The sequence below is a fragment of the Neopsephotus bourkii genome, unplaced genomic scaffold (genome assembly GCF_033783945.1).
Source record: "Neopsephotus bourkii isolate Nb327-2 ecotype Australia unplaced genomic scaffold, CSIRO-AGI_Nbou_v1 NB_481, whole genome shotgun sequence".
Lineage (NCBI taxonomy): Eukaryota > Metazoa > Chordata > Aves > Psittaciformes > Psittacidae > Neopsephotus > Neopsephotus bourkii.
Genome location: NW_026900982.1, coordinates 1363264 through 1376008, shown reverse-complemented (window position 1 = coordinate 1376008; position 12745 = coordinate 1363264). Strand labels below are relative to the sequence as shown.

Genomic DNA, 12745 nt, shown 5'->3' with positions numbered 1-12745 from the left:
TGGCTCAGCACAGCTTAGAACAGCACAGCCTGGCGTGGCATGGCACGGCTCACTGATACCGTGATACCTGTCCCCAGCCAGACCCCCAGTGTGGGGATGTGGGAGGCCGCAGGAGCAGTGAGCTGGGGTAGCCCCCCTGTTCACCTGGCTGACAGCATCACACCCCAGGCAAAACACATCCGACACCTGGGAAAACAGAGGGACTGGTTACCACCACCAGGCAGGGCTCCCCCCTCCTTCTCCTCCTGCCTCCCTTCCACCTCCTGCCTGTTCTCTGCACCCCTCAGAGCCCCCTGCAGGAACCAATGCTGATGGGGGTGCCAGGGCTGAGCTCCCCACCCCATGGACAAGTTAGGAAGGGGAGGCAGCAGCAGCACAGGTCCTTGGTGCCCCAACCCCTTGCCAGTTCCACATTGAGCAACCATGCTCCATCCCCAAGCAGGGTCTCACATCCTTGTCGCAGGCTCAGCACCCTCGTGCAACACATCTGCCAGCTGGGTCCCTGTGAGTAGGGTCTTGGGGACCCTCGGCTGGTCCCCAAGGTTCACCCAGGGTCCCCATGCCTGGCACCAGATCCACCACAGCCATGGGTTGCTCCTGCCAGCACCGGCACCAGCACCACGGGGCCCTCCAGTGGGTGGATATCTTTAGCAGCTCACGCCTGGCTGGGGCTTTCCCCAGCCTCCTGGCAGTGCCCATGGGCCATGGGACTTGCCAGCTCCAGTCACCTGGCAGTGGGAGGTGCTGGCTAGGCTGCCTATGCCATGCATGGGGCAAGTGCACACGGGATGAGCACCCGCCATGAACCAGACAGTTCTTCTGAAGGAGATACCAGGATGTGCCTGGTGGTGTGGCACTGCCCGCATCCATCCATCTATCCTGCTCCGGACCCGCTGTGCCAGACCAGGCTCCTGGGACCACCAGCTCTGATAGCCAGAGACCTCCTGGTTCCCAGGCTCAGACTGTTCCTGAAGACTTTCCCCATTTGTTCCCGTGCCAGCATTGTTCTTCCACAGAAACGGCTCCCCCCGCCCCAGCACGTACCTCCCGCCCCACTGGATTTACAGCCAGCGTTCAGAGCCCCGCCGCCCTGCTGGCTCCCAGCCCCATGTCCCACCCCCCCCCACCCCCCCAGGATGGCAGACTGGGACAGGCAGCACGGATCTGGACATGTCCAAGTGCATGATTAACACTTTCTGCAGTTGGAAAGATTCTGTAGCCTTCTAGCAGTGAAGGCACCAGAGAGCTCTGCCCTCTGTCCCCTGTGCCTGAGCCCTGCCAGCATCCATGTGATGTGCTCCTTCTCAGCAGGGCTTCAGCACCAAGAGGAACCTCTGCTCCTCCTCTGAACACTGAATTCATGGTGGCAGCAGCAGCTGGCAGTTTGACACCAGGCCAGCCAAGGGAGGAAGCCACCATGGCTCCCCAGCTGGCACCAGGACACACCACAACTTGGGAGGAACAAGCCATCACCTCCGTGCGCTGCCCCTAGCACTGAGTGTCCTGTCCCGGTACCCCACCAGAGCCGGCTGCTGCCCAAAGCCCTGAGGACCCCATCACCCTGCAGCACCCTGTGAGGAACGTGGTGCTCTCCTGCGCCTACCCCTCCTCCAGCAGCACCACCAGGGCCCCATGACATGCTCATGGGATGAGCCATTCCAGCTGCTTTGGCACATGGTGGGCCGTGATCCTGGCTGGGTGTGCTAGGGAGCTGGGAGCTCATCAAGCCCAGTGCACTTAGGAGTGGACATCACATGCACAGCGGCTAGGTTCCGTGCACTCACATCTACACTGTTACTGCAGCAACTTGTGCCTGGCTGGCACTGCAGCCAGAAGAAGGGCTACAAGGAGGGAGCAGGGGTGCCAGCCCCCCAGACAGGGAGCAAACACATGGTGGTGTCTGCTCAACCAAAGCCACACTGAAGTGGAGTGCTACTACCGCTGGGCACAGGGCGGCTTGCCAGGGGCTGTGGGGAAGGGCAGCACCTCGGGGCTAAGGGGACACATGCTCCCCTCCTGCGACTGCACCACACTCAGGCTCTCCTCCAGCCTGGCACACTGGGAGCCATAGTCTCCCACCAGAGCAGCACCCCCACCAGTGGGGAGGACACCCTGCTGCCCCCCACTTGGCCCCGCGCCTGGTGCCCGCTGGCTCACCTGGGCATGCTTGCGCTTCCGCCCGGGCCGCCCGGCTTTCCTCATGGGCGTCCCTGGCTCCTTCTCCTCCTTGCTCTGGTTCTCCTCGGGCTCCTCTTCCCCCTGCGAGCCGGAGACAGAGAGGACGGTTACGCCGCCAGCCCCAGGGCTGGGCAGCCCCAGGTCCTGTGCAGGGCTCCACTCCCATTCAGTGCTGGATCACCAGCACCATGGGTGCACCACAAAGGATCATGCATGGCCAATTGTCTGGCTGGTAAGGAGAGAGCACTGCCAGCATCACCAGGCCAGTGGCCTCCAGGGCACCATTACAAGGGCAACTGTGCCTCCAGGCTTGGGCTGTGGCATGACCTGCCCTGGGGCTGGGCACCTTCACCACGGGAGCCCTCCTGCACCATGCCCCTGTGCCGCAGCTGGCTTGGGAGCACATGCCTGTTCCTGCAGCCCACTGGAGCCCTACACACGTGGGGTTGGGGGCCTGTGCACTGTGCCGTGGAACGGGTTGCATGGTCCCCATGGCACAGCATAGCACAGGTTGCTGTGCAGCTCCCTGGGGATAAGCACATGCAGCAGGAGCCAGGGTGCCCTCAGAGCGGGCAGGCAGCCACGCCACCCCCAGCTCAGGCGCTTCAGAGGACCACGCACCCCTGTCCATGCCCCAGAGCAGCTGCCAGCACCCCACCACCCAGTCCCCCCCTCCCCGGTGCCGTGTCCCAGCCTGGGGTGCTGGAATGCAAAACAGGAATGCAGCCCCGAGAAATGAACCTGCTCCCCATGGCGGTGCCGCAGCAGCTGCCCAAGGACTGTGGTGCATCGGGGGCCCTGCTTCCCGCTCGGGGGGCCTGTGCCTGGCGCCACGGCACGGCAGGGGGACGTGCATGCAGGGCGAGGGCTGCGCAGGGCCCCCAGTGTGTCCCGCGGTGGTGGCAGGGCCGGTTTCACCTGAGCCCCAGAAGATCCCGGCAGCAGCAGCCAAGGCAGGAAGAGGCCGCGGAGGGGGGGAGCAGGAGAAGGAGGAGAGGCCGGCGGGGGGCTGGCGAGGGAGAGGCCGGGGAGGGGATGGAGCTGGCAGCCAGACAGCGCCGACATCCAGCTGCACCCGCACAGCCTTGCAGCCACAGCAGGCGCCAGCTCCGGCCGCATTCCTGCCTGCTGCTGCTCTGCTTCCCCCTGGGCTGCGGTGGTTGCAGGCAGCGTTGCCTGCAGCACCTCTGGGCCGCAGCCAGCGTATCCGGGATCCGGTCTAAAGGTGCCGCGGGGTCAGGTCACATGGCCATGGCCATGGTCAGGACACGGCCATGGTGCCCCATGGCTGCAGCGTGGCGTGGTTGTGGTCCCCCAGAGTAGCTCCTATGGGTCTCTCACTGCCCACCCACCCGAACCCAGCCTGTACCCTCTGTGCCACCCATCCCACCTCATCCAGGGCTGTCTATGTGGGATAGTGCAGGAGCCATGTGCCGGTGTGTCCCCAGCAGCTATGAGGACCACAGTCGTCCTAGCCCCATTGCCCCCCCCCCAGCACTGACAGTACACATCCCTAGCCCTGCAAGGACCATGCCCAGCCCTGGCACCTACAGGCACAGTGCTGTGGGCTGGGAAACCAGGGGCTAGCAAAGAGAGGCAGTACCTCAGCACTGGGGGGGGCTCAGCTCTCCACATAGTCCTGGGCGTGAATTTTTGGGACGGGTCCAAGGACGACGTCAGGATCACAGTTCCAGCTCCATCCTGGTGCAGGAGCCAAGCGAGGTCCACAGGGGGGATTCCCAAGGTCCCACAGGCTCACTGTGCATCACCATGCAGCAGAGCCTACAGCCAGGGGGAGCAGAGCAGAGCCCCCTCGGCTGCAGTTGCCCAGCCCCTCTCCTAACACTGGCAATGCCATGGCAGAGGTGAGCCCCAGACACCCATCCCTTTGCCCCCTGTGCTGCCCCAGCTGCCAGTGCGTGGTTCCAGCCACCTGTCCCCATGCCATAAGCTGACTTTGGCCAGGCCCTGGTGGTGTAAAGGGACGTATGTCTGGGTGTCAAGTGCATGGTGCTGGCACATGGGCAATGCCGTATGGCCAGCCCTCCCATAGCCTGGTAAGGATGTGCCTGAGGTGGGTGCCACTGCCACAGGAGGGTCCCCACTGTGGAGACAGGGAGGTGCCCCCAGCATGCACAGGGACAAGGCAAGCTCCCCAGAAGCTGTCCCCACCACTGCAAATGGGGGGCAGCCCCATGGCAGGGCTCAGCACAGTCCAGGCACCACCAAGCTGGAGGACATGGGGTGCATCAGTGGGGCTGCAGGGACCCCCTCAGGCACAGCTGGCACCCCAAAAGCAAGGCAGGTGCTCAAGGAGCAGAGACACAGCCTGAGTGCAAACAGGGCTGGTGCAAAGGGCTGTTAGGGGGATCTGCCCCCCCTGGCCCAGAACAGGGCTGCCTCTCCTGCAGCCCCTTGCTGCCAGCAGTGGCTTGGAGCTGAGTCATGTGCCCATATATCACCTGCTCCCCTTCTCCCCATGGCTCAGCCAGGCACGGGGCTGCATGGCACGTCCCTGATGCACTGTGCTCCTGCGCTGCTGCCAAGCAACAATCCAGAGGGAAACCACTGCCGAGGAAAAGAGCTGCTGCATGACGCAGTGCTGGCTCCATGACTGTTGTGCCGGGTCCCTGCTCCTGGCTGCATCAGGCCATCAGTGGGGTGGGAGCAGGGAGCCCTTTCAGCAGGGGGACACTGCCCCGATGGGGCAGGAGAAGGTGGGTGCAGACACACCGCCCCTGCACAAAAACTGCACACCAGCTCGACCCACAGTGCCATGGGTGTCGAGGATGACCTCGTCCTCCCAGCCCTGCAGACAGCACACATGCTGCATCCCTTCGGCAGAGGTGACCTCCGTGCGTGGCTGCGAGGGAAGCAATGCTGTGTCCCAGTGGGGTCAGGCCAGGACAGCGCTCAGCTGGCGCGCCTGTAGTGTGCTCACTGCCAGCTTGCATGGGTTGCTGGCACCCTAGGGACCAGCACCGGTGGGTCCTGCTTTCGAGGGTGAGCCGGGCTGCACCACAGGCATTGGTTTCTCCTACAGCTCTTCACTCAGCCCCTGCTGTACCACAGCCCCATGCCTCAGGCTTTGAGCCAGCTCCACCACACACCTATAGAACCTCACCAAAACATGGGGTGGGCTGCCATGTCTGCCCCCCGGCTTGCCCCACCACCTTGCTTACACTCCTGGTGCTGGTGACCTGTACAGGGGAAGCCCAGGACCAACCAACTGACCCTTGGCTCACTTGTCTCCACCAGCCATGCCAAAAAATGCACCAGGCACTTCCCAATGGACACAGCCCCTCCAGCGGCTAGGAATTATGGCTGGAGGACAGGGAGAACCAGCACAGGACACACGGTGAGGCGGCCACAGCCAAGCCAGCCTGGAGGAACTCAGATGACCCTGACCCTGTGCTGCTCACAGTGGGATGGCATCCAGCTGGCTGCTGGCCCTGCTCCCCACGCCTTGACCAGGGCAAGCCCTGCCCCTGTGCCCTTCTCCTCTCCGTGGGAAGAGTGATGCCTTTACGGGCACTGGGAGATGCCGCACTGACCCTGCATGTCCTGGTGTGGTAGGGATGCTGGGAACACTGGGGGTGTCCCAGGCCCTGCTCAGCCCCACTCCATCCTGTGTCAAGCAGGGTGGTTTGGGGTCATCCCTCCCCACAGAGCTGTTCCCCAGCCAGGAAGGCAGGGGAACACATGCTGGGGATTGGGGTCCATCTGTTGTGGCCACAAGCCTTACACATGGTGTGGTGATGAGAACGCAAGCATGCACTGCGTGCCATCCAGCACCAGAGGAGTTCCCTCCAAGCCCAGGTTTTGCACATGGGGAGGCAGGGGGAGGTGCAGAGATCCCTGAACTCCATAGCAAGAGGGACCCCCATGAGGGGAGCAGAATGGGCACAAAGGCTTGAGCCTGGCAGCGGTGAGGCTATACCCACCCCATGTCCCCCTCCTGCTGCCCTGCAGCATCTCCCATCCATCCACCCCATCACCACTCAGCCATCAGAATGGGGCAGCCCCAATGTGGGGGACACCCCCAGCCCACAGACAGGCTTGCCCCAGCTGTGGCTTCCACTGGTAGGTGACAGCAGGTCTCTGCTTCCCCATCCCCTCCCTGCGCTCCCCTACTGCCAAGAATAGCTCAATCCTTACTAATCCTGGCTGTGGCTCAGGGCTCCCCATGCCCAGCACCACGCTCCCCACCACATCAAGGGGGGAGCATGACTGGCACACACCAGAGAGAACCCTGCATACCCTTTTCCTGCATGGCAGCCAGCATTGCTCAGGAGCAAGCCAGACCCCCAGCACCCACCGCTGCCCTGGCACCGCAGCCAAGGCCAGCAATGGGATCGGCTGCAGCACAGGCAGAGTCCCCCTGCAGCCCCCCACCTATTGAGAGCGGGCAGAGCTGCAGCAAGTCCCTACCTTGTGCGTGTCGAGCGCTTCGCGGTTAGGAGTGGGGCTGCTGGCATCGAGGGTCCCGCTGGACGGCATGGTGGGGAGCGAGGGTGGGCACCTGGGACTGGCACCTCTTCAGCACCAAAGTGGACCCTGCTGCCGCTGCGCTCTGGCTCTCTGCACTGAGGAGGGGGTCTGCCCGCCGCCGCAGCCAGCCCCTGCGTCCCGCCGCCTGCCTGGATCCTCCTGCCCCTGAGAGAAGCAGAGAGGGCCTGGGTGAGGGGGCAGCACTGGCCCTGGCACCCCCCGCTTGCTGCACCGCGCCCCGGCCCCCGGCAATTATTAACACATCACAACCTTGACTCAACTGGGCTGGGCTGGGCCCTTGTCCCCAGCATCACCCCTGGCCTGTGCGGGGTGCAGGGTGCGGTGTGGGGTGTGTGATGCACGATGCTCCCCTATGCACAGTGCATGTTGTGGTGTCCATGGTACAGAATATGGGGTGCAAGTTGCACAGTGTGGGGTGCAGAGTGCAGCGGTGCATGATGCATTCTGCAGGTTGCATGATGTGGGATGCGTTCTGCAGGTTGCACTGGGCAGAGTGTGGGGTGCAGGGTGCGGGGAGCATTCTGCAGGGGTAGGGCGCAGGTTGTGGGGTGCATTCTGGAGGGGTTGGGGTACAGGCTGCAGGTTGTGGGGTGCATTCTGCAGGGGTGGAGTGCAGGGTGCAGGTTGTGGGGTGCAGTTTGTGGGGTGCAGGATGTGGGGTGCAGGGGTGGGTGCAGGGTGCAGGCAGGGGCTGCGGAGGAGGCGTCAGCCTCAGCACCTGTTGCTATGGCAAACGCTGCCTGCATTAGCCATGGCCGAGGCTGCTGTTGCCTTTGGCACCGGAGCTGCAATTTGTTTCTAGAGCTTTCCAGCCGCAGCCCGTTCCCAGCGGCGGGGCGGGGGGCTGCCGGGCGGGCAGGGCCGCCGCTCCTAGGAACAGAAACTCAAAACCCGACACGTTCCTCCCGTCCCCGGGGCTGCCTGCAGCGGGGGCTGCCTGCAGGGCTGCCTGCGAGGCGGCGGGGGGGGGCGGAGCGCCAGCCCTGCAGCAGCACCAGTGCTTGCATGCCCCCCCCCCGGCACTTAGGGTGCTTGGCTGGGGCTCAAGGGTGGGAGACGGGTGCGAGCGCAGCAACCCCTGCCCCAGCTCTCCCAGCATAGCCCCTCTGGAAGGCAGGGCTGGGGGCAGGGGTGCAGGCAGCAGGTGGGATGGTGGGATGGGTTGGGGGGTGCAGGCTGGGAGTGTGAAGTGCAGGTACAGGATGCGGGATAGGGGTGCAGGATGACACCTGGGGCTGCAGAACAGGGATGGGAAATGCGGGGTGGGGATGCAGGCTGTGGGTGCTGCACACAGGATAACAGTGCAGGGTGTCACGTGAGGATGTGGAGTGCAGGCTACATCCCCCCCGCCCCCCAGCGCTGTTGGAGCTAGTGGGAGCAGGGCAAGGGCTTCCCCATCCCTCTGCTTCATCATTTCAGGGATGCCCTGTACCCTGTCCCCATCCCAGGACACTGTCCTCACAAGCCCTCTGTCACATAGGGCCTGTCACCTGTAGGGTCCCTCTGTCCCCAGCCCAGCACACTTGGTCCCCTACGCTGCTGGCTTCTGCCCCACACCAGCACCCCAAGCACAGTAATGCACCTTAGTGAGATGCCTGGGGCTAGCACCGAGCACCCACATGCTGCCACTTCAGGCACCTCTCTGGCAGTTTCTGTGCCACCAGCACTATAGCACGCTGCTGGGCACAGCATGGCACAGCACAGTGTAGCATCTAGGCTCCATGTCCCTTCCTGCCACCTGCCTCCTTGGGGTGCAAGGGGCCCTGCCCATGCCCCCCAGTGCCCCCAGTCCTGCTCCCACCACGCTGTGGCTTGGCAAAGCCCCGGCTGCGGGCACGGGAGGACACGTGCTGCTGGGAAGCACACGGGGACACCCCGGCTGCACCCAGGCACCTCCGCGGCAGAGGTGTTCCACCCCCCCCCCCCGGGGTTCCCCTCCCCGTGCCCACTGACACTGAGGGGTGCTGATGTCCATGGTGCCCCCGCTGCCCGAGGGTCCTGCCCGCACTGCCCTGCCCTGCCCTGCAGCACTGCTGCCGCTGCCCCTGTTTGCCTGCACGTCCCTACAGCCGCAGAAAATATCTCGGCCGCCTACAGCCCCCTAAGCCAGCCCCACCGCACTGGGGTCCCTCCGGCAGCCCCAGGGTGATGGGTAAGCCCCCCCGCTCCAGCATCCCCAGTGCCTGGTTAGCGCGCGGCCGCGAGCCGCCCCGCTTGGCGCTGCCGAAGGGCCAGCTAGCGGGCTTTGATTCGCTTCCAGCAAACATGGTCTCCAAACGCACTAAAAATAGTTGGGCTGCGTACAAACCCCGCGGCAGCCCCGGGCCGGCGGCCGCCGAACAAAGACAGCGAGAAGTCGGCGGTACCGGCTGCCTCCCGCTCCCCCAGCCCCGCCACCGGCACCGTGGGGTGAGCGTGGCCATCCCAGGAGGGGACATGCGGGAACCACGGCAGTCCCCGGTCAGCACCAGCGCTGCCCACCCGCGCTCTTACCCGGCTGCGGCTCGCCTGCCGCGGCGCGATGGGACGGGACGAGGGGCTGCGGCACCGTGCCCCCGCGCTAGGCCGCCGACACCCTCCTCCCGCAGCGCCGGGGCATCCCCTCGCCGATGTGGTTGCCTCGGCGGCGGCGGCGGCGATGGCGCGGACAGACCCTCGTCCGGCGCTTGCTTGCTTGTTCGCCGCCGAAGCGCGGGGAGGGACTCGCCGCGTTCCCTCCTGCCTCCCTATTTAACCGCTCAGGCTGACCTTACGGCTGACAGTGAGCGGGGGAACCGGCAGCCCCAACCCGCGCCGTGCCGCTCCCGCACGGCAGGGCCCCGGCGAGTCACGCTCGCCGCGCGGCAGAGGCGTTGCAAAGTAGGTTACCTGCGATGGATGGATGAGACACGCAGCACTGGCAAAAAAAAAAAGAAAAAAACCCACAAAAAAAACCCAAAAAACCCCAAACCCGCCTTTTTTATATTCAGGGACCTTGCCGGCGCCTGCCGTTCCGTGCCGCAGCCGGGAACCTGCAGGAACCTAAACGGCCATTTTAGGTGACAGCGACTGGGGTCCCCGACAGCCCCCCATGCCGGTGGCGGGTGACACCTGCACCGCAGTGTCTCCCCCTCCTGTTCCTGTCCTGATGTGACCCTGCGTGCAGCATCCCCCGGTGCGGTGACACGCACCGGGCTTGGACAGGGTCCCTCGTGCGCCTTTGGGCGTGGGGACGCACGAGGGACCCCGTCCAAACGCCTCTCCCGTGACAAGTGCCGCAGCGTATTATTATTGTTGTTGTCACTTTGAATCACCGCCACCCCCGGGCAGCCGCGCTCCTCCTCCTCCTCCTCCTCCTCCTTCTTCCCAGCGCCAGGGAAGAACTTCAGAATTGAGTCAGAGGGGACAGGAGCCGCGGCCATGAGTCACCCCCCACCCCCTGAGCCCCCCACCCCTGACTCATGGCGGGGTGCTCCCCCCCACCTTCAGCCCCCCTGCGGCGTGGGTGCTGCTGGCAGGGGCAACCGGGGACAGAGTGGGAGTACCCCGGGTCCCAAAATTGAGCCGAGCAGCAGCAGCTCCCCTGCGATCGCCTCTGACAGATGGTTGCGCCGAAACCACCATCGTGGGCAAAGCATTGACCTCATCCCCTGTAATTGTAACTTACGAGCAAAATATCTGGCCATGCTGCTTGGGGGTGCACGTGGTGGGCAAGGAAGCGCCTGCCCGCCCGGCCACACATGCAGCGGCTCCTACCCTCGCTGCAGCCACTGGGGAACTGCTGCCAGGTCCTGCAGGGGTTCTGTGGGGATAAGGTGCTGGTGAGTGCCTGGGTGTCCTAAAAACAGACCCAATGCAGAGGGAGGACCCCAGGTTGGTTGGCACCACTGCACCAGTGCCATGCTGCACCTTGGGGAGTAATGCGCTGCACAATACTGTACCTCAGGGAGCAATGCAGTGCCCTTTGCTGCACTCCAGGGAGCAATGTAGGGTCCTGCACTGCACCCCAAGGTGCAATGCACTGCACTGTGCCGCACCCCAGGGACTGACACACTGCCCTGAACTGCACCCCTGGGAGCAATGCATCACCACAAGCAAACCAAAGCACAGACTGCAGCCCCGAGCAGAGCTGAACCTGCTGAGCAGCAGCACCAGAAAGGGCCAGGAGCAGATGAAAGTGCCCATGAGACAGGACGGGATGGCCACGCGCATGGAAGACCCCAGCATCACGCCATGGTGCTGTTCTGCAGGTGGGACAGGAGCTCATGAAGGAGCCACAGTCGAGCTCCAGCAGGAATGCCTTGCCATGGAGAGCTGAGGAGCTTGGCGCACGCAGCTTATCGGCGGGAAAGAACAGACCGAAAGATGATGTGATTACGGTGAGCAAGTGCTGCTGCAGGCAGAGCCCTGGGCAGGGCGGAAACTCTCCAACTGGCAGGGCCGCGGGGCTGGGAGCAGGGTTCCGGTGATTCAACTGGCAATCAGGGTCAGGCTTTGAACTGGGAATGGCAGTTAACCATGGGAACAGGCCCAACCGGTGCTGGTGGTGCGTTCCCGCGCGTGCCGAGCCCTACGGCTCAGCCTGACACCCCTCTGGCCAGGTTTGGTGATCTGCCAGTTCAGATGGTGTCAAAAAGCCAAACCAACCCACAGCCTCGAGAGCAAACCAGAGAGCAGACAACATCTCCAACCCAGCGAAACCACACACCCAAACACCGCCGGCTCCTCTGGCAGTGCTGGAGCCACCGCAGCACGTGTGCTCCTGGCACATGTGTGTCCTGGGCGCACACACACGCGTGCTGGCAGTTACCTGGCAAACATACGCTCTTTCCCCTCCAGGTGCTGCAGGGAGCCACACCTCGCTGCTGGCCTGGCCTGCCCAGGGTAAACAGCAGTGCAGGCAGAGCCTGTGGGAAGGCATCAGGCAGGGATGTGCAGATGTACAGCCCTAAAAATACCCATTCGAAAACCAGCAGGTTTCAAAAACCTTTGAAAACCCAAGGTCCCCAAGTGGCTGGCCCAGCATGGCACAGCAGCTCTGTGGCAGCACCGGTGTGAAGTGGCACCAAAGCAGCGGCCACCACCGTATGTATTTCAGGCACCACTGTCACTTGTGCTCAGCAGCTCAGTGAGCACAGAGATAGCCAGGGGAAAGCCTGGGCTGCAGCCTCACCGGGCAGCAAGCAGCACGGACACCAGCATCCTGCCTTTCCTCGAGAGGCAGCGGGTGCTGCATGTCACGGAAAGAGGCTCCCGCTAAGAAGTTTCGAGCTGACTCAGCACGAAAGGCCAGTGCAGGCGCGGGAGCTGCCGGGAGACAACATCCACTCCCGGTCCCTGCCGCGGCTGCCCGGCTTCGAGGGGTTTGCTCAGGGCTGCTCCCGGTGTCCCCATCTGGGTGTCCCCGCCGAGGCGGGCGAAGGGCATCTGCTGGCACGGCCAAGCGGGATGCGGGCACCCGCCGTTGCAGCCAGCTCCTGCCAACGCGCAATCGGTGCAGCAATGCAAGCACCGAACGCCAATCCCGCGGTGACACCGTCTACGTCACACAAAGGGAAGAAATAAAGAAAGAGGAACTGAGCGAAGAGGAAAATTTCATTTGCTCACAGGTTCGCACACACAACACACGAGAACGAAGAGGGGAGAGGAAAAATAAAAGCGAGAGGAAAGGGGAAAGCCAGCAGGCAGCCCCGGTGGGGCCGGGGGAGCGGGCAGGCAGCAGGCAGGCAGCGGGGAGGCAGCACGGAGTGCACTGCCAGGCCTCTGCCCGCGCCGCCCCGTCCCTGCCGGGCTTGCGGCGCTTCTGCTTCCCGCAGGGGGGGAGATCGGGGCAAAGCCCACAACTTCGGGCAGCCGGACCCTCGGGGCAGCTCCGCCGCTGCTGCGCCTGCTGCTGCTGCCGCCGCCCGGGGGAGGGCAGCGCCGGGCCGGGGGCTGAGGGAAGCGGCCCCTCACCGCGGCGGGGATAGCCCCGGCCGCAGCAGCCCCGCGGGGTCTCGCCGCGGGGGGTCTCCAGTGCCCTGCGATGGGCCGGGCTGGGACACACACCCTCGGCGGTGACACCCCCGGGCAGCCT

The 12745-nt window shown here is 64.4% G+C and overlaps 1 protein-coding gene across 2 annotated transcripts in view; it reads right to left on the bottom strand.

The window, feature by feature from the left end:
* Positions 1-9596, bottom strand: part of DNMT3A (DNA methyltransferase 3 alpha) — a 42257-nt gene extending 32661 nt beyond the window's left edge. Inside the window, exons 1-4 of one of the 2 annotated variants that reach the window (XM_061350230.1) lie at positions 9184-9596; positions 6610-6834; positions 2158-2259; positions 145-186 (exon numbers count right to left, since the gene is read on the bottom strand). In XM_061350230.1, coding sequence (XP_061206214.1) covers positions 145-186; positions 2158-2259; positions 6610-6678 — 213 coding nt within the window. In that variant the 5' untranslated portion in view covers positions 6679-6834; positions 9184-9596. Of the gene's footprint in view, positions 1-144; positions 187-2157; positions 2260-6609; positions 6835-9183 lie in introns of those variants that run through there. The other variant, XM_061350231.1, reaches the window with a different exon arrangement.
* Between the last annotated feature and the right edge of the window lie 3149 nt (positions 9597-12745).